The sequence below is a fragment of the Melospiza melodia genome, unplaced genomic scaffold (genome assembly GCF_035770615.1).
Source record: "Melospiza melodia melodia isolate bMelMel2 unplaced genomic scaffold, bMelMel2.pri scaffold_319, whole genome shotgun sequence".
Lineage (NCBI taxonomy): Eukaryota > Metazoa > Chordata > Aves > Passeriformes > Passerellidae > Melospiza > Melospiza melodia.
Window position 1 is genome coordinate 12,831 of NW_026948637.1, and position 27,954 is coordinate 40,784.

Genomic DNA, 27,954 nt, shown 5'->3' on the forward strand with positions numbered 1-27,954 from the left:
GTGTGCGCGGGGACGCTGAACGGGCTGAGCGTGACCGGCGACGCGCAGCACCAGTACCAGACCCTGCACAAGATGTACAACAACTGCGAGATCGTCATGGGCAACCTGGAGATCGTCCTCATCGACCACACGCAGGACCTCTCCTTCCTCCAGGTGACCCCGGGGACGCTGAGGGGACACTGAGGGGGACGGGGACAGGGACGTCATGGGGGACATTGCTGCTGTCACCCGGGGAGGACACGGCCGGTTTGGGGGGTCACATGTCCACCGTGGGGACAGTGGACATCAAGGGGGACCATGGTCATCGAGGGAAGGACATGGCCAGCTTGGAGGTTCCAAACTGGTCACAGACTGGTTGCCAGCCACTATGGGGACCATGGCCATGGCCACCAGGTGTAGGACATGGCCAGTTTGGAGGTGACATGGCCACCATGGTGATCATGGCCACCAAGGGGAGGACATGACCATTGAGGGGGTGACATGTCCACCATGGGGACAGTGGCCATCAAAAGGAGGACGTGGCCAATTTGAAGGTCATGGTCATGGGGATCACAGCTATGGCCACCGTTGTGCAGGACATGGCCAGTTTGGAGGTCACATTTCCACCACAGTGACCATGGCCATCAAGAGGAGGACATGGCCACTTTGGAGGTTCAGAGCCACCATAGTGATCCTGAAGGGGACCATCAAGGGGGATTGTGGCCATTAAAAGGAGGACATGACCATTGAAGGGGTGACATGTCCACCATGGGGACCATGGCTATCAAAAGGAGGACGTGGCCAGTTTAGAGGTCACACGTCCACCATGCGGCCATCAAGGAGGACAGTGGCCACCAAGGGGAGGACACGGCCACTTTGGTGGTTCACAGCCCCCACGGCATGCCACCAAGGCCACCAGTGACCCCTGTCCCCCGCAGACCATCCGGGAGGTGACCGGCTACATCCTGATCGCCATGAACGTGTTTGCGGCGCTGCCGCTGCAGAACCTGCGCGTGATCCGCGGCACGCAGTTCTACGAGGACAAGTTCGCCCTCTTCGTGCTGCTCAACTACAACCCCAACACCACGCACGCCCTGCGCCAGCTCGGCCTCAACCAGCTCACGGGTGCGGCACCGAGAGGGGACAGCGCGGGGCGGGGACATCGTGGTGGGATGGGGACGTTGTGGGGTTGGGGGACACCATGGAGGGTTGGAGAAACCATGGTGGGTTGGAGAAACCATGGTGGGTTGGGGACATTGTGGGGGTTGGGGACATCATGGAGGGTTGGAAAACCATGGTGGGTTGGGGACATCGTGGGGGTTGGGGACATTGTGGGGGTTGGGGACATCGTGGTGGGATGGGGACATTGTGGGGTTGGGGACACCATGGGGTTGGGGACATCATGGAGGGTTGGAGAAACCATGGTGGGCTGGGACATTGTGGGGGTTGGGGACATTGTGGGGTTGGGGACATTGTGGGGTTGGGGACATCGTGGTGGGATGGGGATGTTGTGGGGTTGGGGACACCATGGGGTTGGGGACATCATGGAGGGTTGGAGAAACCATGGTGGGTTGGGGACATTGTGGGGGTTGGGGACATTGTGGTGGGATGGGGACATTGTGGGGGCTGGGGACATCGTGGTGGGAATGGGGACATTGTGGGGTTGGGGACATCGTGGTGGGATGGGGATGTTGTGGGGTTGGGGACACCATGGGGTTGGGGACATCATGGAGGGTTGGAGAAACCATGGTGGGTTGGGGACATTGTGGTGGGATGGGGACATTGTGGGGGCTGGGGACATCGTGGTGGGATGGGGACATTGTGGGGTTGGGGACACCGTGGGGTTGGGGACATCATGGAGGGTTGGAGAAACCATGGTGGGTTGGAGAAACCATGGTGGGTTGGGGGACATTGTGGGGGTTGGGGACATCATGGAGGGTTGGAAAACCATGGTGGGTTGGGGACATTGTGGGGGTTGGGGACATTGTGGGGGTTGGGGACATCGTGGTGGGATGGGGACATTGTGAGGTTGGGGACACTGTGGGGTTGGGGACAACGCGGGAATGGGGACATTGTGGAGGAACTGGGGACATGGTGAGGTTGAGAACACCATGGGGTGGGGGGACATCATGGAGGGTTGGAGAAACCATGGTGGGTTGGGGACATCATGAGGTTGAGGACATCGTGGGTGGTCAGGGACATTGCAGGGGACTGGGGACATCACAGAGGGTTGGGGACACCATGGAGGGTTGGGGACATCATGAGGTTGAGGACACTGTGGGCTTCGGGACATCATGGTGGGCTGGGGGCATTGTGAGGAGATGGGGACACCATGGAGTTGGGGACATTATGGAGGGTTGGGGACACCGTGGTGGGCTGGGGATATTATGGGGTTGAGGACACCATGGGGATGGGGACATCGCAAGGGGTTGGGGACATCATGGAGGATTGGGGACATCGCGAGGTTGAGGACGCTGTGGGGTTGGGGACATCACGGTGTGTTGGGGACATGGTGGTGGGTTAGGGACATTATGGAGGTTTGGGGTACACCATGGTGGGTTGGACACACTGCGGAAAGGCTGAGGACACCCACAGGACTGGCACAGAGAGGGGACATTGTGGGGCTGGGGGACACTGCCACCCCTCTGTGCCCTCTGAGTCCCCACCCCACTGCTACCCCTGTGTCCCTTGGAGCAGGGACAGTCCCCAAGGTCCCTGTCCCCTCCCTGTGCTGCCAAGCGGGTCTGGGGGTGTCTGTCCCCCTTGTCACCCCCCTGTCACCCCTTTGTCACCCCGTGTCCCCAGAGATCCTGGCGGCGGGGGGGTGTACATCGAGAAGAACGCGCAGGCAGCTGTGCCACGTGAGACACCGTGGAGTGGAGGGACATCATGAGGGACACTCGGCTGGAGCCGCTCTCGTGAGGGACAACGTGCCGCGCCTGTGCGTGAGGGGACGGGGGGACAACGGGGACACCCGGGGGGCTGTGGGGTCACCCTGGGCTTGGGGTCACTCCTGGGGTGGGGTGGCTTTGGAGTCATCCTGGGGTTGACTGGGGTCATTTTGGGATCGCCTCTGAGTTTGCGGTCACTTTGGGGTCACCCCTGGGGTCGGGGTGGCTTCAGGGTCATCCCTGGCTTTGGGGTCACTTTGGGGTGGCTTTGGGGTCACCCCTGGGGTTGAGGGGACTGCAGGGTGACCCCTGGGTTTGGAGTGACTTTGGGGTGGCTTTGGGGTCACTCCTGGGTTTTGGGTCTTCCCTGGGTTTGAGGTCCCTTTGGGGTCACCCCTGAGTTTAGGGTCACTTTGGGGGTGACACCTGGGTTTGGGGTGACCCCCTGGCTTTGGAGTCCCTTTGGAGTCCCTTTGGGGTCACCGTTTGGTTTGCGATCACCCCGTCTCTGGGTCCCTGTGGTGTCACTTTGGTGTCTCTTTGGGGTCCCTGTGGTGTCTCCCTGTATTTGGGGGGGGGGGTCTCTGTGGGGTCTCTCTGTATTTGGGGTCCCTGTGGGGTCTCCCTGTATTTGGGGTCCCCTGTCATGACCCCGCTGCCGGCTCTGTCCCCCAGGTCCCCCGTGCCACGAGAGCTGTGGCGGTCACTGCTGGGGGCCGGGCCCCGACGACTGCCAGAAACGTGAGACCGGGGGGACCGGGGGGGGACCGGGGGATTTTGGGGGTACCGGGGGTACCGGGGGGGACTCAGGGGTGGTACCGGGGGATTTTGGGGGTGGGCCGGACCCCCCCGGGTGACCCCCCCCGGTGTCCCCGCAGTGACCAAGACCATCTGCGCCCCGCAGTGCAACGGGCGCTGCTTCGGCCGCGCGCCCAACGAGTGCTGCCACGAGGAGTGCGCGGGCGGCTGCACCGGGCCCCTGCGGACGGACTGCTTCGTACGTCTGCCTGTCCGTCCGTCCGTCTGTCTGTCTGTGTGTCTGTGTGTGCCTGTGTGTCTGTCTGTCTGTCTGTCTGTGTGTCTGTGTGTGTGTGCACCGGGCCCCTGCGGACAGACTGCTTCGTACGTCTGCCTGTCCGTCCGTCCGTCTGTCTGTGTGTCTGTGTGTCTGTGTGTGCCTGTGTGTCTGTCTGTCTGTCTGTGTGTCTGTCTGTGTGCACTGGGCCCCTGCGGACAGACTGCTTCGTACGTCCCTCCATCCGTCTGTCTGTGTGTCTGTCTGTGTGCACCGGGGCCCCTGCGGACAGACTGCTTCGTACGTCTGTCTGTCCGTCCGTCTGTCTGTCTGTCTGTGTGTCTGTGTGTCTGTGTGTGTGCACCGGGCCCCTGCGGACGGACTGCTTCGTACGTCCCTCCATCCGTCTGTCTGTGTGTCTGTGTGTCTGTCTGTCTGTGTGTCTGTCTGTGTGTGCACCGGGCCCCTGCGGACAGACTGCTTTCGTACGTCTCTCTGTCTGTCTGTCTGTCTGTTTGTCTGTCCAGCCCTCCATCCACCCACCTCTGTGTCCATCCATCCATCCGTCCATCCATCCGTCCATCCATCCCCGTGTCCTTGGCTGTGTCCATCCCCTGTCCATCTGCCCATCCATCCACCCTGTGTCCATCTGTCCATCTGTCCATTCCCATGTCTGTGGCTGTGTCTACCCTGTGTCCATCCTCACGCGTTCCTCTGTGCCCATCCCCATATCCATCCCCTGTCTGTTTGTCCGTCCCATACCCACGTGTCCATCTGTCCACCCCGTGTCCATCTGTCCGTCTGCCCGTCCGCAGGCCTGCCGCCACTTCAACGACAGCGGCTCATGTGTCCCGCTGTGCCCATCCCATGTCCATCCATCCATCTGTCCATCCTGTGTCCATCCATCCATCTCGTGTCCGTCTGTCCGTCCGCAGGCCTGCCGCCACTTCCAACGACAGCGGCTCGTGCATCCCTCTGTGCCCATCCCCGCATCCATCCCCATATCCATCCCCTGTCCGTGTGTCCGTCCCATACCCACGTGTCCATCTGTCCACCCCATGTCCATCTGTCCGTCTGTCCGTCCGCAGGCCTGCCGCCACTTCAACGACAGCGGCTCGTGCGTGCCGCTGTGCCCGCAGCCCCTGATCTACAACAAGCTCACCTTCCAGCTGGAGCCCAACCCCGACACCAAGTACCAGTACGGGGGGGTCTGCGTGCGCCAGTGCCCCCGTGAGTGCGCCCGGGGGGCTCCGGGGGGGGTCACCCGCCTTTGGGGGGGGCTCCTTTGGGTGACCCCCGGGGTGTCCCTGTCCCCCCCTTTTTGCCCAGATAACTTCGTGGTGGATCAGAGCTCGTGCGTGCGCGCCTGCCCCAACGACAAGATGGAGGTGGAGAAGAACGGGCTGAAGATCTGCGAGCCCTGCGCGGGGCTGTGCCCCAAGGGTAGGAAATAGGGGGGGTCTGGGGAGGGGTCTGGGGTCTCTGAGACCCCCCCCTGACCCCTCCCCACCCCTCACAGCCTGCGAGGGCACCGGCGCCGGCAGCAAATACCAAACCGTGGATTCCAGCAACATCGACACCTTCATCAACTGCACCAAGATCCTGGGCAACCTCGACTTCCTCATCACGGGCCTGGAGGGGTGAGGGATGGAATTTGGGATTTGGGGGGGCGTTCAGAGGGGGTTTTAAGGGGTGCAGCCCCCCCTGCCCCAGCCCCGCTGACCCCTCCTCTGGCCCCACAGGGACCCCTGGCGCAACATCTCAGCGCTGGACCCCGAGAAGCTGAACGTGTTCCGGACAGTGCGGGAGATCACGGGTGAGGAGAGGGGCTGGGGGCGCTGGGACCCCCCGGGACCGCCCAGAACCCCCCTGAGAGCCCGGCGTGCCCGCAGGGTACCTGAACATCCAGTCCTGGCCCAAGCACATGCACAACTTCAGCGTCTTCTCCAACCTCGAGACCATCGGGGGACGGAGCCTGTACAAGTGAGGAGGCCCCTGCCGCGTGTCCCGTGCTCCTCCCGGCATCCCCGATCCATGAATTCCCCATTTTCCCAATCCCTGAATTCCCCGTTTTTCCCCAATTCCTGCATCCCTGATCCCTGAATTCCCATTTTCCCAATCCCTGAATTCCCCGTTTTTCCCCAATTCCTGCATTCCCGATCCCTGAATTCCCTGGTTTCCACAATTCCTGAATTCCCCGTTTTCCCCAGTTCCTGAATCCCCCACCATTCCCGATCCCCGAATTCCCCTTTTCCCCCAATTCCTGCATTCCCAATCCCCGAATTCCCTGTTTTCCCAAATCCTACATTCCCCGGCATCCCAAATCCCTGAATTCCCCATTTTCCCAATCCCCGAATTCCCCGTTTTTCCCCAATTCCTGCATTCCCGATCCCCGAATTCCCTGTTTTCCCAAATCCCTGAATTCCCCCTTTCCCCCAATCCCTGAATTCCCTGTTTTCTCTAATTCCTGCATTCCCCGGCATCCCCGACCCCTGAATTATTTGATTATTTGCCGCCTCCCAGCGCGTCCTCCCCGCTCCCGGAGCGTCCGGGGGCGTCCCCTTCTCCTCGGAGCCTCCCCCGGGCACCCTCCCGGTTCATCCCCCGGGCTCCCGGAGCGGCTCCCGGTTCATTTCCCGGTACCCTGTTCATCCCCCGGCTCCCGGAGCGGTTCTCGGAACTTCCCCTCGCTCCCGGTTCATCCTCCCGGTCCCCGCTTCATCCCCCGGCTCCTGGAGCGGCTCCCGGTTCATTCCCGGGTCCCGGTTCTTCCCCCTGCTCCCAGTTCATCCTCCCCAGTTCCCGGTTCATCCTCCCGGCTCCCGGAGCATCCCCGGAGCCCCCCAAGCTCCCAGAGCCCCCCCAGGTCCCGGAGCATCCCCTCATCCCCGGTTCATTCCCTGACTCCCGGAGCAGCTCCCGGACCCCCCCCCATCTCCCGCAGCCCCACCCCGTACCCCCCAATCCCGGTGTCCCTCCCTCGTCCCCGGTTCGTTCCCCGACTCCCAGACCCCACCCCCAATTCCCGAACCCCCCCATCTCATCTCCCGTAGCCCCCCCGTACCCCCCAGCCCCCCAATCCCGGTGTCCCTCCCCTCCAGCCACGGTTCATTCCCCGACTCCTGGACCCCTCCCCAGTTCCCGTAGCCCCCCGTACGTCCCCCGTACCCCCCAATCCCGGTGTCCCTCCCTCATCCCGGTTCGTTCCCCGACTCCCGCACCCCCCATCTCCCGTAGCCCCCTCCGTACCCCCCAGCCCCCAAATCCCGGTATCCCTCCCCTCCAGCCACGGTTCATCCCCCCAATTCCGGACCCCCCATCTCCCGCAGCCCCCCCGTACCCCCCAATCCCGGTGTCCCTCCCTCATCCCCGGTTCATTCCCCGACTCCCGGACCCCTCCCCATCTCCCGCAGCCCCCCGTACCCCCCCCGTACCCCCCAATCCCGGTGTCCCTCCCTCCTCCCCGGTTCGTTCCCCGACTCCCGGACCCCTCCCCATCTCCCGCAGCCCCCCGTACCCCCCCGTACCCCCCAATCCCGGTGTCCCTGCCCCCCAGCCGCGGTTTCTCGCTGCTGATCATGAAGAACGAGAACGTGACGTCGCTGGGGCTGCGCTCGCTGCGCGAGGTGAGCGCGGGCCGCGTGTACATCACGGAGAACCGGCGGCTCTGCTTCCTGCACACCGTGCACTGGGCCGCGCTCAGCCGCAGCCGCGCCGACCTCGACATCCGCAACAACCGGCCCCGCAGCAAGTGCCGTGCGTGGGCTGGGCTGGGCTGGGCTGGGGAGGGGGCGTGGGACCCCCGCGGGAGCCCCGAGGGGACGCCCAGACCCGAGACAGAGACCCCCGGTCCGTCCTGTAGGGGAGGGGACCCAAGGGGGCACCCAGACCCGAAACTGAGACCCCCGGTCTGTCCCATAGGGGAGGGGACACAGGGACCCCCAGACCCGAAACTGAGACCCCCGGTCTGTCCCATAGGGGAGGGGACACAGGGACCCCCCCCAGGACCCCGTGGGGACACCCAGAGCCCAAACTGAGACCCCTCGTCCATCCCATAGGGGAGGGGACACAGGGACCCCCCCAGACCCTGAACTGAGACCCCTCATCCATCCCATAGGGAAAGGGACAACCAGGACCCCCAGATCTCACACTGAACCCCAATCCCTTACACAGGGAGGGGGCGTGGGACCCCCGACGGGACCCCCAAACCGAAAATGAGACCCTCGGTCTGTCCCATAGGGGAGGGGACACAGGGACCCCCAGACCCCGAAACTGAGACCCCCGGTTTGTCCATAGGGGAGGGGACACAGGGACCCCCAGATGTCACACTGAACCCCAATGCCTTCAGCAGGGAGGGGGCGTGGGACCCCCGTGGGACACCGAGGGGACCCCCAGACCCCAAACTGAACCCCAATGCCTTCTGCAGGGAGGGGGCGTGGGACCCCCAGATCCTGCACTGAACTGAACCCCATTCCTCGCACAGATCCTGCGACCCCCCCTGGGACCCCTCGGGGACACCCAGACCCCTCCAGGGATCCCCTGCCTGTCCCACAGGGGAGGGAACACAGGGACCCCCCCCCAGGACCCCGTGGGACACCCAGAGCCCAAACTGAGACCCCCGGTCTGTCCCATAAGGGAGGGGACACCGGGACCCCCAGATCCTGCCCTGAACCCCAACCCCTCACACAGACTCCGAGACCCCCCTGCGACCCCTCAGGGGGCCCCCAGACCCCTCCCTGACCGCCACACCCTGCCCTGAGCCCCCTTTGTCCCTCTGAATCGTGGAAACCCCCAGACCCACATTGAGCCCATGGGGAGGTGACCCCCAGCCCCACTCAGAGCCCCCCGAGATTGAGGGGCCCCTCAGCCGCACTCTGGCCCCCATGGGTGACCCCACCCCCTGTCCCTTGTCCAGTGGGTGCCCCCAGCCCCTGTGTGACCCCAGCCCTACCGTGCCCTGGGTGCCCCCTGTCCCTGCCCCCCCTGTGTGACCCCAGCCCCGCCGTGCCCTGGGTGCCCGCTGTGTGACCCCAGCCCCGCCGTGCCCTGGGTGCCCCCTGTCCCTGCCCCCCTGTGTGACCCCAGCCCCTGCCGTGCCCTGGGTGCCCCCCTGTGTGACCCCAGCCCCTGCCGTGTCCCCCCAGAGCAAGAGGGCAAGGTGTGCGACCCGCTGTGCTCGGCCGAGGGCTGCTGGGGCCCCGGGCCCGGCCAGTGCCTGTCCTGCCGCTTCTACAGCAGGAGGGGGCGTCTGCGTGCCCACCTGCCGCTTCACCGAGGGGTCAGCGGGCACCGGGGCACCGGGGGGCACCGGGGGACATGGAGGGCACTGGGGGCGCACAGGGGGCATGGAGGGAAAGGGGGACATGGGGGGCGTGGGGAGCGTGGAGGGCAAAGGGGGCACAGAGGACATGGGAGGTATGGAGGGCACAGGGGGCACGAGGAGCACAGGAAAACCTGGGGCACGGGGCATGGCGGGCACAGGGGGCATGGGGGAACAAAGGGGAAAAGGGAGGTGTGGGGGGGCACCAGGGGCATGGGGGACAAGGGGAGAACGGGGGGCATGAGGGGAATGGAGACAAGAGGGGCATGGGGGACACTGAGGGCTTGGGGGGCATGGGGGGCACTGAGGGCTTGGGGGGGCACCAGGGGCTCAAGGGGCACGGGGGGGCATGGAGAGCACATGGGGCACAGGGGGACAAGGGGGTTATGGGGGGCATGGGGGCACAGGAGGCAAGGGGGGCATGAGGGGCAAAGTGACAGGGGGGACAAGGGGGGCACGGGGGGCACGGGGGACAAATGGGGAAAAGAGGGGCACAGGGGGCACAGGGGACATGGGGGGGCATGAGGGGGTATGGGGGGCACGGAAGCCAAGGGGGGCATGAGGAGCAAAGGGGACAAGGGGGGACATGGAGGGCATGGGGGGGACATGAGGGACAAAATAAAGGGACAAGAGGGCACGGAGGGAACATGGGGGGGCTCGGGGGGCACGGGGGGCACGGAAGGGCACGGGGGGGATATGGGGAACAAAGGGGCTCCCAGGGCGGGCTGGGCGCTGGTGCGGACCGGGGGGTGGCCCTGTCACGCCCGATATGTCGCTGTCACCCCAGGGTGACGCAGTGCCACCCCGCTGTGCCCCTCAGGGACCCTCGGGAGTTCTCGCAGGGCGGCGAATGCACCGAGTGCCACCCGGAGTGCGAGCGCATCGACGGCGGCGGCGCCACCTGCAACGGCTCGGTACGGCCCGCCCGCGTCCCCCGCCGTGTCCCCGGTGTCCCCACGGTGTCCCCACGGCGTCCCCACACTGTCACCACCCCCCCTGCAGGGCGCCGACACCTGCACGCGCTGCGCCCACTATCGCGACGGGCCGCACTGCGTGGAGCGATGTCCCGACGGGGTCCTGGGCGAGCGCGGCCCCATCTACAAATTCCCCGACGGGAGCCGCGAGTGCCGGCCCTGCCACGAGAACTGCACGCGGGGGTGGGCGCGGGCTCCGGGGGGTCCGGGGGGGATCGGGGAGAGAGGGACTGGGGGGGTCTGGGGGCGTCTGGGGGGGTTTGGGGGTCCGGAAGCCACTGGGGAATGGGGGAGGTTCAGGGGGCGCCGTGCAGGGCAGGGTGGGGGCTCAAAGGGTCTTTGGGGGCAGCGTGGGGGTCCTGGGGTATCATTTGAGGCAGGGTGGGGTTCCCAAATCCTCTTTGGGGCAGGATGGTGGGGAGCCCAAAATCACTTTGGGAGGAGGGTGGGGGGTCTCAAAACCACTTTGTGAGCAGGGTGAGGGTCCTGGGGCATCACTGGGAGCAGGGTGGGGGTCCTGGGGCATCATTTGGGGCAGGGTGGGTGTCCCAAAAGCTCTTTGGGGAGCCTCCTTGGGGGCCCCGGGCAGGTTGGGGGGGCTCAGGACCCCACTGGGACCCCATGGAGGGCAGGGTGGGGGTCCCAAATCCTCTTTGGGGAGCAGGGTGAGGGTCCTGGGTTATCACTGGGGACAGGTTGGGTGTCCTGGGTCATCACTTAGGGCAGGATTTGGGGAGTCGGGACCTCACTGGTGCCATTTTGGGGACTGGGGTCTCTGCTGGGGGGGTCTCTCACGGGTGACCCCCATCTCCCTCCCCACAGGTGTGTGGGGCCGCTGCTGCGGGACTGCCTGGGGGACCCCCTGCCCGTGTCCAGGTACAGAGGGGAGGTCGGGGGCGTCTCGGGGGAAGGGGCTGCGGGGACATCCCAGGGGGCTACAGGCACCCCGAGGGGCTGCGGGGACCCTAACATGTGCTTTTCCCTGTGCCCCGTTGCCGTTCCCATCCCCATCTCCATCCCGTTCCCGTTCCCGTTCCCGTCCCCGTTCCCGTCCCCGTTCCCGCTTCCTTTCCCGTTCCCGTTCCCATTCCCGTTCCCGTCCCCGTTCCCGCTTCCATTTCCGTTCCCGTTCATGTCCCCGTTCATGTCCCCATCCCCGTTCCCTTTCCCTTTTCCGTTCCCGTTCCCGTCCCTATCCCCACCCCATTCCCGTTCCCGTTCCCGTCCCTGTTCCCGTTCCCACCCCGTTCCCCTTCCCCTTCCCGTTCCCCTTCCCCTTCCCGTTCCCACTCCGTTCCCCTTTCCCTTCCCTTTCCCGTTTCTGTTCCCGTTCCCCTCCCCGTTCCCACTCCCATTCCCGTTCCCCTCCCCGTTCCCGTTCCCTTTCCCTTTTCCCGTCCCCATCCCGTTCCCGTTCCCGGTTCCCGGTGCCGCAGGCGGGCCCCGACGCTGATCGCGGTCATGGTGGTCGGCGCCGTTTTCCTCTCGTGCTCGCTGGTGCTGCTGGCGCTGCTCTACTGGCGGGGCAAGAAGATCCAGAAGAAACGGGCGATGCGGCGCTACCTGGAGCGGGGCGAGGTCAGCGCCGGGACACCGGGACGGTACCGGAAACGGCACCGGGAACGGCACCGGGAACGGCCCCGGAGCGGCGGGGAGGGGGCGGTGTCCCGGGTTCTGCGTCCGGTCCTTGCCCGCCACGTTCCCGTCCAGCCCCAGCTCTGCTTCCATCCCAGTCGCTCTCCACCCTCATCCTGCTGTGCTTCTGTCCCTGTCCCTGTCCCTGTCCCCATCCCATGTCCCCATCCCATGTCCCCCTTGTCCCCATCCCTTCCCCGTCCCTGTCCCCATTGCCACATAGTGTCCCCATCTTCTCCCCATCCCGTCCCAATCCAATTCCCACGCCGTGTCCCTGTCTCCATCCCATTGCCACACCTTGTACCCGTCCCCATCCCATTCCCATACCCTGTCCCTGTTCTCACGCTGTGTCCCCATCCCCATTGCCACGCCGTGTCCCCATCCTGTCCCCAATCCCTATCCTCAGTCACACACTGTGTCCCTGTCCCTGTCCCCATGTCCCTGTCCCCGTGCCCGTTGCCATGCCGTGTTCCTGTCCCTGTCCCCATTCCCACACCATGTCCCTGTCCCCATGTCTCTGTCCCCATTCCTGTTGTCACGCCGTGTCCCCATCCTGTCCCCATCCCTGTCCCTGTTCCCATGCCGTGTCCCTGTCCCTGTCCCCATTGTCACGCCGTGTCCCCGCAGAGCCTGGAGCCGCTGGACCCCAGTGAGAAAGCCAACAAGGTCCTGGCTCGGATCTTCAAGGAGTCGGAGCTGAAGCGCCTCAAGGTGCTGGGCTCCGGCGTCTTCGGCACCGTGCACAAGGTGGGGTGCGGGGAGGGGGCTGAGGGCCATCCCATCAATCCCACCCCATTGATCCCATCCCATCAATCCCACCCCACTGATCCATCCCATCAATCCCACCCCATTGATCCCATCCCATCAATCCCACCCCACTGATCCATCCCATCAATCCCACCCCATTGATCCCATCCCATCAATCCCACCCCACTGATCCATCCCATCAATCCCACCCCATTGATCCCATCCTATCAATCCCACCCCATTGATCCATCCTATTGATCCCATCCCATCCCATCGATCCCATTGATCCCATCAATTCCATCCCATTGATCCCATCAATCCCATTGATCCCATCAATCCCACCCCATTGATCCCATCCATCCCATCTCATCCCATCCCATCCCATCCCATCCCATCCCATCCCATCCCATCCCATCCCATCCCATCCCATCCCATCCCATCCCATCCCATCCCATCCCATCCCATCCCATCCCATCCCATCCTATTGATCCCATCCCATTGATCCCCTACATCCCACCCCATTGATCCATCCCATCGATCCCATCCCATCCCATCAATCCCATTGATCCCATCAATTCCATCCCATTGATCCCATCCCATTGATCCCATTGATCCATCCCATTGATCCCATCAATCCCATCCCATCCCATCCCATCCCATCCCATCTATCCCATCCCATCCCATCCCATCCCATCCCATCCCATCCCATCCCATCCCATCCTATTGATCCCGTCCCATTGATCCCATCCCATTGATCCCATCCCATCCCAGTCCCATAAATCCCATAAATCCTATAAATCCCATCCCATAAATCCCATAGATCCCATTGATCCCTTCAATCTCATCAATCCCATCCCATCCATCCCATCCCAAATCCCATTAATCCCATCCCAAATCCCACCAATCCCACCAATCCCATAAATCCCACCGACCCCGCAGGGGATCTGGATCCCGGACGGGGATTCCATCAAGATCCCGGTGAGCATCAAGGTGATCCAGGACTGCAGCGGGCAGCAATCCTTCCACGCCGTCACCGACGTGAGTGTGGGGGGCGCTGGGGGCATTTGGGGGTCCCCTGGGCCTGGGGGGTCTGGGGATGCTCCAGGCCTCCTCTGGGGGGGTTCCAGGGGTCTCCTCTGTGGCCAGGGGGGTTCTGGGGGTGCTCCAGGACCACTCTGGGGGTGCTCTGGGTGTCCCCCTGGAGCCAGGGGTGGGTGTGGGGGTGCTCCAGGGGTCCCCTCTGGGGCCAGGGGAGGGGTTCTGGGTGTCCCCCTGCAGCCAGGGGGATTTGGGGACACGCAGGGGGTGCTCTGGGTGTCCCCCTGGATCTGGGGCAACCCAGGGACACTCTGGGGGTGCCCCCAGGTGTCCCCCTGAAGCTGAGGGAATTTGGGGACACTCTGGGGGGTGCTCCGGGGACACTCTGGGGATGGCCCAGGTGTCCCTCTGGATCTGGGGGTGCCCTGGGGACACTCCAGGGACACTCTGGGGATGCTCTGGGTGTCCCCCTGGATCCGGGGCAACCCAGGGACACTTTGGGGACACTCTGGGGATGCTCTGGGTGTCCCTCTGGATCTGGGGGTGCCCTGGGGACACTCCAGGGACACTCTGGGGATGCTCTGGGTGTCCCCCTGGATCCGGGGCAACCCAGGGACACTTTGGGGACACTCTGGGGATGCTCTGGGTGTCCCTCTGGATCTGGAGGTGCCCTGGGGACACTCTGGGGGTGCTCTGAGAGTGCTCTGGGTGTCCCTCTGTATCTGGAGGTGCCCCAGGGACACTTTGGGGACACTCTGGGGGTGCTCTGGGTGTCCCCCTGGATCTGGGGTGCCCCGGGGACACTCTGGGGGTGCTCTGCATGTACCCCTGGATCTGGGGTGCCCCGGGGACACTCTGGGGGTGCTCTGCATGTACCCCTGGATCTGGGGTGCTCTGGGGACACTCTGGGGGTGCTCTGAAGACACTCCAATGTGCCCTGGGTGTGCTCTGGGTGTCCCCCTGAAGCCAAGGATGTTCTGGGGGTGCTCTGGGCGTGCCCCAGGTATCTCCCCGGATCCAGGGGTGCCCCGGGCGCACTCTGGGGTGCTGACCCTGTGCCCCCCCCAGCACATGCTGGCCATCGGCAGCCTGGACCACTCGTACATCGTGCGGCTGCTGGGGATCTGCCCGGGCCCGCAGCTGCAGCTGGTGACGCAGCTGCTGCCGCTGGGCTCGCTGCTCGACTACGTGCGCAAGAACCGCGGCGCCATCAGCCCCCAGCTGCTGCTCAACTGGTGCGTGCAGGTGGCCAAGGTCAGTGCCCACGGGCTGCTGAGGCGTAAAAAATGAGGGGGTGAAGGGTTTGGGGTGGTTCCTGAGCCTTCCCGAGTCCTAAAAAAATGAGGGGTTACACAAGGGTGAAGGGTTTGGGGTGGTTCCTGCGCATGCCTTTGGTCCTAAAAGCTGAGAGGGTGAAGGGTCTGGGGTGGTTCCTGTATGTTCCTACCATCCTAAAAAGTGAGGGTGAAGGGTTTGGGGGCTCCTGCACCTTTCTGAGTCCTAAAAACTGAGGGTTCACATGGGGTGAAGGGTTTGGGGGGGGTTCCTGTGCATTCCTGTGACCTAAAAATTGAGAGGGTGAAGGGTTTGGGGTGGTGTCTGAGCCTTCCTGAGTCTTAAAAACTGGGGGTGAAGGGTTTGGGGTGGTTCTGTGCCTTCCTGTGTCCTAAAGACTGAGGGGTCACACGGGGTGAAGGGTTTGGGGTGGTTCCTGCTGATTCCTTCAGTCCTAAAACCTGAGAATTCACATATGGTGAAGGGTTTGGGGGGGGGTTCCTGTGCATTCCTGAGTCCTAAAAACTGAGAGTCAGACACAGTGAAAGGGTTTGGGGTGGTTCCTGCATGTTCCTTCCATCCGAAAAATTGAGGGTGAAGGTTTTGGGGTGGTTCCTGCTCATTCCTTTGGTCCTAAAAGCTGAGAGGGAGAAAAATTAAGCTTTCCCCCCATTTTCAGGGTATGTGCTACCTGGAGGAGCACTGCATGGGTAGTATATACTATAGATTATATAATATATAACTAATATTAGATACATATAATGAATATATTCAGTAAATAAATAACAAATATTATAAAAAATTAAACTTTCCCCCATTTTCAGGGCATGTAGTACCTGGAGGAGCACCGCATGGTGCACGGAAACCTGGCGGTTATATTCTATATAATCCAATATATAACAAATATTATACCCATATATTAAATGCATTAAATAAATCAATCAATAAATAACAAATATATTAAAATTTAAGCTTTCTCCCCGTTTTCAGGGCATGTACTACCTGGAGGAGCACCGCATGGTGCACAGGAACCTGGCTGTTACATTATACATTATACGTTATACGTTATACGTTATACATTATACATTATACATTATACATTATACATTATACATTATACAATATATAACCAATATTATACACATATATTAAATATTTTAAATAAACAACAAATATATTAAAAAATAAGCCTAAATTAAACCTTCCCACAATTTTCAGGGCATGTACTACCTGGAGGAGCACCACATGGTGCACAGGAACCTGGCGGTTATATTGTATATTGTACATTATACAATATATAACCAATATTATATACATGTAATAAATAAATAAATAAATAAATAAATAAATAAATATTAAAAATTAATCTTTCTCCCCGTTTTCAGGGCATGTACTACCTGGAGGAGCACCGCATGGTGCACAGGAACCTGGCGGTTGTATTGTATATTATACATTATACAATATATAACCAATATTATATACATTTAATAAATACGATAAATAAATAAATGAACAAATAAATAAATAAATATTTTAAGATAACCTTTCTCACAATTTTCAGGGCTGTTTTCAGGGCATGTACTACCTGGAGGAGCACCGCATGGTGCACAGGAACCTGGCGGTCATATTGTATATTATACAATATACAATATATAACCAATATTATATACATTTAATAAATACAATAAATAAATAAATATTAAAAATTAATCTTTCTCACCATTTTCAGGGCATGTACTACTTGGAGGAGCACCGCATGGTGCACAGGAACCTGGCTGCCCGGAACGTGCTGCTCAAGTCGCCCAGCCAGGCGCAGGTGGCCGATTTCGGCATCGCCGACCTGCTCTACCCCGATGACAAGAAATACTTCTACAACGAGCTCAAGGTGGGGCTGGGGGCTGCGACCCCCGAGAGGCAGCGGTGGGACCCCAATGGCACCCATGTCACCCCCCAACGGCGTTGGTGTCACCTCAAATGGCACCCAAATGGCGCCGGTGTCACCCACTCTGGGACGCCCTCGGTGGCATCGGTGTGACACCCAATGGCATCGGTGTGACACCCAATGGCATTGGTGTGACACCCAATGGCACCCGTGTCACCCCCCAATGGCATTGCTGTCACCCCCAAAGGGCATCGGTGGGAACCCCAAATGGCACCAGTGTCACCTCAAATGGCACCCAAATGGCATGGGTGTGACACCCCAAATGCCATCCATGTCACCTGCTCTGGGACGCCTCAAATGCCATCGGTGTCATCCCCAAATGGCATTGGTGTCACCTCAAATGGCATCGGTGTCACCCACTCTGGGACACCCCAAATGCCATCCTGTCCCCCAAATGATATCGGTGTCGCCCCCCAATGCCATCCTGTCGCCCCCCAATGCCATCCTGTCGCCCCCAAATGCCATCCCTGTCACCCGCTCTGGGACACCCCAAATGCCGTCAGTGTCATCCCCAAATGGGACTGGTGTCACACCCAATGGCATCGGTGACACCCAATCTGGGACACCCCAAATGCCATCCTGTCGCCCCAAATGACACCCATGTCAGCCCCAAATGACACCCATGTCACCCCCAGATGCCATCTGTGTCACCCGCTCCGTACCCCTGGGATCCCCCCTGACACCGTTGTGCCCATGTCCCCACGGTGTCCCCCCACTGTCCCCACGGTGTCCTCCCACTGTCCCCGTGGTGTCCCCCCATTGCCCCCGTGTGTCCTCATGGTGCCCCCATGGTGTCCCCTCATTGTCCCCATGTCCCCATGGTGTCCCCACATTGTCCCCACGGTGTCCCCACAGTGTCCCCTCATTGCCCCCATGTGTCCCCATGGTGCCCCCATGGTGTCCCCACATTGTCCCCACGGTGTCCCCACAGTGTCCCCCCATTGCCCCCATGTGTCCCCATGGTGCCCCCATGGTGTCCCCACATTGTCCCCACGGTGTCACCACAGTGTCCCCTCATTGCCCCCATGGTGTCCCCTCATTGTCCCCACGGTGTCCCCTCATTGTCCCCACGGTGTCCCCTCCTGTCCCGCAGACTCCCATCAAGTGGATGGCGCTGGAGAGCATTCACTTCGGCAAGTACACGCACCAGAGCGACGTCTGGAGCTACGGTGAGCTGGCACTGCTGTCCTCTGGTGTCCCCTGCTGTCCTTGATGTCCCCTGCTGTCCCTCACTGTCCCCCGGTGTCCCCTCAGTGTCCCCAGGGGTGACACTGTGGGAGATGGTGACATTTGGAGCCGAGCTCCATGCCGGGATCTGCCTGGCTGAGGTGGCCCGGTGTCCCTGCTGTCCCTCACTGTGCCCTGCTGTCCCCATGGCTCACAGGCTGTCCCCAGTGTCCCCTGTGGCTCATAACTGTCCCCTGCTGTCCCTGTTGTCCCCGGGGGTGACACTGTGGGAGATGATGACATTTGGGGGCCGAGCCCTACGCCGGGATCCGCCTGGCCGGGCTGTCCCTGCTGTCCCTGCTGTCCCTGCTGTCCCTGGTGTCTCTGTGGCTCACGGGCTGTCCCCATGGCCCACAGCTGTCCCTCAGTGTCCCTCAGTGTCCCCATGGCTCACAGCTGTCCCTCAGTGTCCCCAATGCTCACAGCTGTCCCCTCGGTGTCCCCAGGGGTGACGCTGTGGGAGATGGTGACATTTGGGGCCGAGCCCTACGCCGGCATCCGCCTGGCCGGACTGTCCCCCTGTCCCTCACTGTCCCCAGTGTCCCCGGTGTCCCCATGGCTCACAGGCTGTCCCTGCTGTCCCTCACTGTCCCTGCTGTCCCCAGGGGTGACACTGTGGGAGATGATGACATTTGGGGGCCGAGCCCTACGCCAGCATCCGCCTGGCTGAGGTGGCCCGGTGTCCCTGCTGTCCCTCACTGTCCCCAGCGGTCCCTTGCTGTCCCTATGGCTCACAGGCTGTCCCCAGTGTCCCCTGTGGCTCATAACTGTCCCCTGCTGTCCCTGCTGTCCCCAGGGGTGACACTGTGGGAGATGGTGACATTTGGAGCCGAGCCCCATGCCGGGATACACATGGCTGAAGTGTCCCGGTGTCCCTGCTGTCCCTCACGGTGCCCAGCTGTCCCCTGCTGTCCCCACGGCTCACAGGCTGTCCCTGCTGTCCCTCACTGTCCCCGCTGTCCCCAGGGGTGACACTGTGGGAGATGATGACCTTCGGGGCCGAGCCCTACGCCGGGATCCGCCTGGCCGAGGTTCCCGACCTGCTGGAGAAGGGCGAGCGGCTCTCGCAGCCCCAGATCTGCACCATCGACGTCTACATGGTCATGGTGAAATGTGAGCGGGGACGGGTGGCACCAGGGTGGCACTGGGGTGGCACTGGGGCTGCCACAACGATGGCACCAGGGCTGGCACGGATCTGCGCCGTCGACGTCTACATGGTCATGGTGAAATGTGAGCGGGGACAGGTGGCACCGGGGTGGCACTGGGGTGGCACTGGGGTGGCACCGGGGCTGCCACAACGATGGCACCAGGGCTGGCACGGATCTGCGCCGTCGACGTCTACACGGTCGTGGTGAAATGTGAGCGGGGACGGGGGCGCTGGGGTGGCACCAGGACTGTCCCCAGAGCGTTCACCAGGGTGGCACCAGGGCTGGCACTGGGCTTTCAGGGTCCTGCTGCTGTCCCCACCCCTGTCCCCATCCCCAGAGCCGTGTCCTGGCAGTGTCCCCACCCCCAGGACCGTGTCCCCACGCCGTGCTCCTGTCCCCAGCCCGTGGCCCTGTCCCAGGCTGTGTCCTGGCAGTGTCCCCACCCTGTGGCTGTGTCCCCACCCTGGTGTCCCTGTCCCCGTCCCCACCCTGGTGTCCCTGTCCCCATCCCCACCCTGGTGTCCCTGTCCCCGTCCCCACCCTGTGACCCTGTCCCCATCCCCACCCTGTGACCGTGTCCCCGTCCCCACCCTGTGACCGTGTCCCCGTCCCCGTCCCCAGGCTGGATGATCGATGAGAACATCCGTCCCACCTTCAAGGAACTGGCCAACGAGTTCACCCGCATGGCCCGGGACCCCCCGCGCTACCTGGTCATCAAGGTGAGACCCCAAAACCCCCCAAACACCCCCAGACCCTCTCAGACCCCCCAAAACTCCCCCGGGACCCCCCGCGCTACCTGGTCATCAAGGTGAGACCCCAAACACCCCCCCAAACACCCCCAGACCCTCTTAGACCCCCCAAATTTCTCAACCCTGACCTGGGAGCCCCCCCCACCCATACCTGGTGACCAAAGTGAGCCCCCAAACCCCCCCAGACCCCCCAAATCTCCCCCCAGACCCCAAAACCCCCAAGGCTGACCCATTTTCCCTATACCTGGTGACCAAGGTGAGCCCCCAAACCCCCCCAAACCCCCCCAAACCCCGCCTTACCCCCCAGACCCCCCAAAATGCCCTAGACCCCCCATCCCTGACCCATTGCCCCCATACCTGGTGACCAAGGTGAGCCCCCAGACCCGCCCAGACCCCCCCAGACCCCCCAAAACCTCCAAGCCTGACGATGACCAAGGCGAGCTCCCAAACCCTCCATAGACCCCCCCAGACCCCCCAAATCCCCCCCAGACCCCAAAACCCCCAAGGCTGACCCATTGCCCCCATACCTGGTGACCAAGGGGAGCCCCCAGACCCCCCATAGACCCCCCCAGACCCCCCAAATCCCCCCCAGACCCCAAAACCCCCAAGGTTGACCCATTGCCCCCATACCTGGTGACCAAGGGGAGCCCCCAAACCCCCCCAGACCCCCCAAATCCCCCCCAGACCCCAAAACCCCCAAGGTTGACCCATTGCCCCCATACCTGGTGACCAAGGGGAGCCCCCAGACCCCCCATAGACCCCCCCCAGACCCCCCAAATCCCCCCCAGACCCCAAAACCCCCAAGGCTGACCCATTGCCCCCATACCTGGTGACCAAGGTGAGCCCCCAAACCCCCCCAGACCCCCCAAAACCTCCAAGCCTGACGATGACCAAGGCGAGCACCCAAACCCCCCCATAGACCCCCCCCCCCCAGACCCCCCCAAATGCCCCCCAAAACCCCCCAAAATCCCTGCCAGACCCCCCCCTCCCCAAACCCCCCAATCCTGACCTGGGACCCCTCCCCATCAGGAGAGCGGGGCCGCGCCCCCCGGCGAGCCCCCCGCGCTGAGCGAGAAGGAGCTGGACGAGGTGGAGACGCTGGAGCTGGAGGAGGAGGAGGAGGAGGAGGAGGAGGAGCTGGACGGGACCTTCGGCCTCGGCCCCGGCCCGCAGCGCCCCCGCGGCGGCTGCGCCAGGGTGGGACCCCCGGGCTGGGGGCGATCGGGGGGGAATTGGGGAGGATTTGGGGGGATTTGGGGGATTACGGGGATTGGGGGTGTCACCATTGGCGGTGTCCCCGTGGTGTCCCCTCGGTGTCCCCTTGGTGTCTCCTCGGTGTCCCCTCAGTGCCAGCCCCCAATGTCCCCTCAGTGGTGTCCCCACTGTGCCCCCTTGATGTCCCCACTGTGTCCCTTTGGTGTCTTCTCGGTGTCCCCTCGGTGTCTCCTCGGTGTCCCCGTGGTGTCCCCTCGGTGTCAGCCCCCTGTGTCCCTGTGGTGTCCCCGCTGTGTCCCCGTGGTGTCCCCTCGGTGTCAGCCCCCCGTGTCCCCGCCATGTCCTCGCGGTGTCCCCACAATGTCCCCACTGTGTTCCCGCGGTGCCAACCCTGCCATGTCCCCACGGTGTCCCCTCGGCGTCCCCCTCCATGTCTCCTCGGTGCCAGCCCCCCCGTGTCCCCTCCGTGTCCCCACGATGTCACCTGGGTGCCAGCCCTGCCATGTCCCTGTGGTGTCCCCCTCAATGTCCCCTCGGTGCCGGCCCTGGTGTCCCCACCGTGTCCCCTTGGTGTCCCCACCGTGTCCCCCTCGGTGTCCCCTCAGTGCCAGCCCCCAATGTCCCCTCAGTGTCCCCATGGCGTCCCTGTATCCCCATGTCCCCTTGGTGTCCCCTTGGTGTCCCTGCAGTGCCAGCCCTGCCGTGTCCCCATGATGTCCCCACCGTGTCCCCTTGGTGTCTCCTTGGTGTCCCCGTGGTGTCCCCTCAGTGCCAGCTGCCCATGTCCCTGCCATGTCCCCACGGTGTCCCTCTGGTGTCCCCATGTCCCTTCAGTGCCAGCCCCAGTGTCCCCCCCATGTACCCATGTCCCTGCCGTGTCCCCTCAGTGTCCCCTTGGTGCCAGCCCCCATGTCCCCGTGGTGTCCCCTCGGTGCCATCCCCGGTGTCCCCCGGTGTCCCCTCAGTATCCCTATGTCCCCTTGGTGTCCCCGTGGTGTCCCCTCGGTGCCATCCCCGCCATGTCCCCTCCGTGTCCCTGTGGTGTCCCCATCGTGTCCCCTCGGTGTCCCCTGGATGTCCCCTCAGTGCCAGCCCCACTGTCCCCTTGGTATCCCCATGTCCCCTCAGTGTCCCCGTGGTGTCCCCTCGGTGCCATCCCCGGTGTCCCCTCGGTGTCCCCTCGGTATCCCCACCGTGTCCCCTCGGTGCCAGCCCCGCCATGTCCCCATCGTGTCCCTGTTGTGTCCCCACTGTGTCCCCTCGGTGTCCCCATGGTGTCCCCCCGGTGCCATCCCCGGTGCCATCCCCGGTGTCCCCACTGTGTCCCCTCGGTGTCCCCGTGGTGTCCCCCTGGTGCCATCCCCGGTGCCATCCCCGGTGTCCCCACTGTGTCCCCTCGGTGTCCCCGTGGTGTCCCCCCGGTGCCATCCCCGGTGCCATCCCCGGTGTCCCCGCAGAGCCCGAGCCTGCTGAGCGCCCCCGCCGGGTACATCCCCATGAACCAGCCGGGCCTGGGCTGCGCCCGCCAGGTACCGGGGCTGGGGGGGCTCTGGGGGGCTCTGGGGGGCTCTGGGGGCTTTGGGGGCTCTGGGGGGCTCTGGGGGCTTTGGGGGGCTCTGGGCTTGGGGTCTCATTGGGAGCCCCCCCCTCTACTGCTGATGTACCCGTGGTGGGGGGTCCTGGGTTGGGTTTGGGGTCCCAGGGCAGGTTTGGGGGGTCCCGAGGCAGGTTTGGGGTGTCCTCTGCTCACTCCCAGTGTCCCCCCTGACCCCGTCTGTCCCTCCCCACTGTTCCTATGCTGAGGGGTCCCAGAGCAGGTTTGGGGTTCCGGGTCGGTTTTGGGGTCCCGGGCCAGTTTCGGGGTCTCCCCACCGACCCCTCCCCTGTATCCCCAGCCCGGGGTGCCGCGGGGCAGATTTGGGGTCTCAGGATGGGTTTGGGGTCCCGGGTCAGGTTTGGGATCCCAGGGCGGGTGTGGGGGGTCCCGGGGCAGTTTCGGGGTCCCCCCCCGACCCCTCCTCTCTCTCCGTCCCCAGCCCGGGGGGTCCCGGGTCAGGTTTGGGGTCTCAGGTCGGGTTTGGGGGGTCCCAGGTCAGGTTTGGGGGATCCGGGGCAGGTTTGGGGTCCTGGGTCGGGTTTGGGGGATCCCGGGTCAGGTTTGGGGGGTCCCGGGTCAGGTTTGGGATCCCAGGGCGGGTGTGGGGGGTCCCGGGGCAGTTTCGGGGTCTCCCCCCCGACCCCTCCTCTCTCTCCGTCCCCAGCCCGGGGGGTCCCGGGGCAGGTTTGGGGTCCCGGGGCGGGTTTGGGGGGTCCCGGGCCAGTTTCGGGGTCTCCCCCCCGACCCCTCCTCTCTCTCCGTCCCCAGCCCGCGGCTCCGCGGCCGCGCCGCTCCCGCTCCCGGCAGGGCTCGCTGGGCCGCGCCGTGTCCGAGTGCTCCGAGGGCCGCGGCGCCGCCTCGGAGCTGGGGCTGGGGGGCTCGGGGGGGTCCCTGGGGGGGTCCCTGTGCCGCAGCCTCCGCTCGCGGGGCGGGGACAGCGCGTACCTGTCCCAGCCCCCGCCCGGGCCCGGCTCCGAGGGCAGCGAGGAGGATCCCAACGGGTACGTGAGCCCCAACTGCGCCCCGAGAGGTGAGGAGGGGGCTCGGGGCGGCGGGGAGGGGGACGGGGGTCTTGGGGAGGGGGGGTCCTGTCTCATTGAGTGGGGTTTTGGGGTTTTGTGGGGGTCCCATCCTGCGGGGATGGGGATGGGGGGGGTCTGCGCCACTCATGGGGGGGTCCCATCCCATTCGATCGGGTTTTGGGGTTTTGTGGGGGTCCCATCCTGCTGGAATGGGGATGGGGGGGGTCTGCCCCACTCATGGGGGTCTTGGGGAGGGGGGGTCCTGTCTCATTGAGTGGGGTTTTGGGGCTTTGTGGGGGTCCCATCCTGCGGGGATGGGGATGGGGGGGGGCTCTGCCCCACTCATGGGGGTCTTGGGGATGGGGGGGTCCCATCCCATTTGATCGGGTTTTGGGGTTTGTGGGGGTCCCATCCTACGGGGATGGGGATGGGGGGCTCTGCCCCACTCATGGGGGTCTTGGGGAGGGGGGGTCCTGTCTCATTGAGTGGGGTTTTGGGGTTTTGTGGGGGTCCCATCCTGCGGGGATGGGGATGGGGGGGGTCTGCCCCACTCATGGGGGTCTTGGGGAGGGGGGGTTTTGTCCCTTTGGATTGGGTCTGGGGGCTCCCCCCTGTCCGTGCGGGTCCCATCCTGCGGGGATGGGGATGGGGGGCTCTGGCCCACTCATGGGGGGGGTCCCATCCCATTCGATCGGGTTTTGGGGTTTTGTGGGGGTCCCATCCTGCGGGGATGGGGATGGGGGGGGTCTGCCCCACTCATGGGGGTCTTGGGGAGGGGGGGTCCTGTCTCATTGGGTGGGGTTTTGGGGTTTTGTGGGGGTCCCATCCTGCTGGAATGGGGATGGGGGGGGTCTGCCCCACTCATGGGGGTCTTGGGGAGGGGGCTCCATCCTGCTGGAATGGGGCTGGGGGCTCTCCCTGCCCATGGGCGTCCTTTTGGGGGGCCGTTCTCTCCCTTTGGATGGGGTCTGGGGGCTCCCCTTGTCTGTGGGGGTCCTTGCAGGGGGGGGTCCCATCCGAATGGATCGGGATTTGGGGATCCCCCCCATTCATGGGGGTCCTTATTGGGGGGCTCTGTCCCACTGGATTGGGGTGGGGGTCCCCATCCCACAGGGTTTGGGGTCTCCTGGGGGGTCGAGGGGGATCCATCCCCTATTTTTGGGGTGGGGGTCCCATCCTGCAGGGTTTGGGGGGGGATCCATCCCCTATTTTTGGGGTGGGGGTCCCATCCTGCAGGGTTTGGGGGGAGTGGTCCATTCCCTGTTTTTGGGGTGGGGGTCCCATCCCGCAGGATTTGGGGGGGGTCTCCTGCGCCTCTGGGGGGCTCCATCCCCATTTTTGCACTTTGGGGGCTCCTTTAGGGGATTCTCCTTTTAGGAAATTTACGATTTCAGGACCTAAAATCCTAAAAAAAAAAGCACCTCAAATCCTCCCCCGTGAGGTTTTTTGGGGTGGGGGTCCATTCGCTGTTTTTGGGGCGGGGGTCCCATCCTGCAGGGTTTGGGGGGGGGGGTCCATTCGCTGTTTTTGGGGTGGGGGTCCCATCCCACAGGATTTGGGGGGGGATCCATCCCCTATTTTTGGGGTGGGGGTCCCATCCTGCAGGGTTTGGGAGGAGTGGTCCATCCCCTATTTTTGGGGTGGGGGTCCCATCCCGCAGGATTTGGGGGGGGGGGTCTCTGGGGGGCTCCATCCCCATTTTTGCACTTTGGGGGCTCCTTTAGGGGATTCTCCTTTTAGGAAATTTACGATTTCAGGACCTCAAATCCTAAATAAAAAAAGGACCTCAAATCCTCCCCCGTGAGGTTTTTTGGGGTGGGGGTCCATTCGCTGTTTTTGGGGCGGGGGTCCCATCCTGCAGGGTTTGGGGGGGGGGGGTCCATTCGCTGTTTTTGGGGTGGGGGTCCCATCCCACAGGATTTGGGTGGGGATCCATCCCCTATTTTTGGGGTGGGGGTCCCATCCCGCAGGATTTGGGGGGGGTCTCTGGGGGGCTCCATCCCCATTTTTGCACTTTGGGGGCTCCTTTAGGGGATTCTCCTTTTAGGAAATTTACGATTTCAGGACCTAAAATCCTAAATAAAAAAAAGCACCTCAAATCCTCCCCCGTGAGGTTTTTTTTTGGGGTGGGGGGTCCTCACCTGTATCTCCCCCTCCCCTCAGACCCCGCCGCGCGCCCGGCGCCGCCCCCGGGCGAGGAAGAGGAGGGTGAGGAAGGCGACGATGACGATGAAGAGTACGAATACATGAACCGCCCCCCACGAGCCCGCCCGGCCTCTCTGGAAGAGCTGGGCTACGAATACATGGAGCTGGGGGGCTGCGACCCCCCCGAGAGACCCCCGCCCCAAAAGCGCCCCGAGGAAGACGAGGAGGGCGAGGAGGAAGATTACGAGTACATGAACAAACAGCCGCGCCTCAGCCGCTCCCTCCTCCCCCGCCACCACCACGGCTACACCGAGATGAGACCCGGCGACCCCTCCCCAGCTCCGGCGACCCCCGCCCGCTTCGAGGGCGAGGAGGAGGAGGGCGAGGAAGGCTACGAGGAGATGGAGGCGGTGCCGCGGCCGCGCTGCCGCCCCCTCCCCATGAAGGCGCTGCGGAGTTTGGAAGCCTCGGACTGCGCCTTCGACAACCCCGACTACTGGCACAGCCGCCTGTTCGCCAAAGCGCGCCGGACGTAGCGGAGACCCCTCCCCAAATTGGGGGGGGGCTCGCTGGGAATATGAAGGACCCCCTTGCCCACCCCCTCAACAGGGTTTGGGGGGGGGGGGCTCACTGAGACTTTTTTTTGCCTTTTTTTTTGCTTTTTTTTTGACCCCCAAAATGTTTATTTTTTACGCCCCTCCCCATTTTTACCCTTGAGACCCCTCCCCGTTTTTATTTTCTCTTCATCTCATTTTTTTCCTTCCTCCTCCTCCCCCTACTGAAGGTGCTCCCCAAAACCCTGGGGGAGTCCTTGGGAGAATCTGGGGTCCCCTGGGAGAATTTGGGGTCCCTTTGAAGCCCAGGGGTCCCCGCGTGGGATTTCTGAAGGACCCCAGACCCATTTTATTTTCATTGTATGAGTGAAGGTTTGGGGGTGTCCCCACTGCCCTGAGGACCCCCGAGATCCCTTTTTTGCCTTTTTTTGCCTTTTTTTTTGACCCCCAAAATGTTTTTTTTTACGCCCTCCAGGAGACCCCTCCCCTGTTTTCCCCTTGAGACCCCTCCCCTGTTTTCCCCCTGCAGACCCCTCCCCATTTTTATTTTCTCTTCCTCCCATCTTTTCCTTCCTCCCCTCCCCATTTTTTCCTTCCTCCTCCTCCTCCTCCCTCATTTGGGGTCCCTTAAGGGGTCCCCGAGTGGGATTTCTAAGGACCCCAGACTCATTTTATTTTCAGGGTTCCCTGCTGAGTGAAGGTTTGGGGTCCTCTGGGATTCATTTTTTTGCCCTTTTTTTGACCCCCCAAAATGTTTGTTTCTTTTTTTACGGCCTCCAGGAGACCCCTCCCCATCTTTTCCCTTTGAGACCCCTCCCCATTTTTTCCTTCCTCTTCCTCCCATTTTTCCTTCCTTCTCCTCCTCCCTCATTGAAGGTGCTCCCCAAATTCATGCGGGATCTGGGGGGGTCCCCGGGAGAATTTGGGGTCTCTTGAGGACCCCAGACTCATTTTATTTTCAGGTTCTCCTGCTGAGTGAAGGTTTGGGGGTCCCTGAGGTTTGGGGGACCCCCGGGATCCCTTTTTTGGGGGGATTTCTCCTTTTTTGGGGATTTCTCCTTTTTTTGGTTTTTTTTTCCCCGTTTTTTCGGGTTGGGGGAGGGGGAGCCCCCGCTCAGGGATCGCCCCCGGCCCCGGGGGTCGCGCGGGATGAATGAAAATAAAGAAATTTCCATAAAAAACGTCGCGGGAGACTTAGGGGGTTCGGAGCGGGGGATATCGGAGAGGAAACCGGGACCAAGGTCCGGTACCGGTGCCGGTACCGGGGGGGGGGGGTCACGGGGCTGAGTGGGGCGGGGGTCGCGGGTCTGCGGGTTGGATCAGGAACATGCCGGGGATCCCCACAGCGGAGGGAAAGGGAGATCCACCGCTCCCGGTACCGAAATTCCCGTTCCCTCCTCCCGCCTACATCCCCCATCACCCCCCGCGCGCCGCTTCCGGTCTCACACCCCACCCCCTCTCGCGAGAGCCGCGCTGCACGC

General features: G+C 63.0%; 1 protein-coding gene across 1 annotated transcript; it reads left to right on the forward strand.

Annotated features, from left to right (window-relative positions):
• On the forward strand, positions 1 to 27,648 carry ERBB3 (erb-b2 receptor tyrosine kinase 3). The gene is given in 29 exon segments (XM_063182769.1): positions 1 to 153; positions 918 to 1,104; positions 2,787 to 2,830; positions 2,833 to 2,920; positions 3,546 to 3,611; positions 3,749 to 3,867; positions 4,974 to 5,115; positions 5,215 to 5,328; positions 5,405 to 5,525; positions 5,628 to 5,701; positions 5,778 to 5,868; positions 7,442 to 7,641; positions 9,030 to 9,127; positions 9,129 to 9,163; positions 10,026 to 10,119; positions 10,208 to 10,362; positions 11,002 to 11,055; positions 11,616 to 11,757; positions 12,442 to 12,561; positions 13,501 to 13,599; positions 14,668 to 14,853; positions 16,604 to 16,759; positions 17,910 to 17,985; positions 19,010 to 19,156; positions 19,813 to 19,910; positions 20,970 to 21,137; positions 22,613 to 22,684; positions 23,521 to 23,782; positions 25,938 to 27,648. Coding segments are annotated over 29 exon segments (3,807 nt in total). The 5' UTR covers positions 1 to 72; the 3' UTR covers positions 26,456 to 27,648.
• Positions 27,649 to 27,954: the final 306 nt, after the last annotated feature.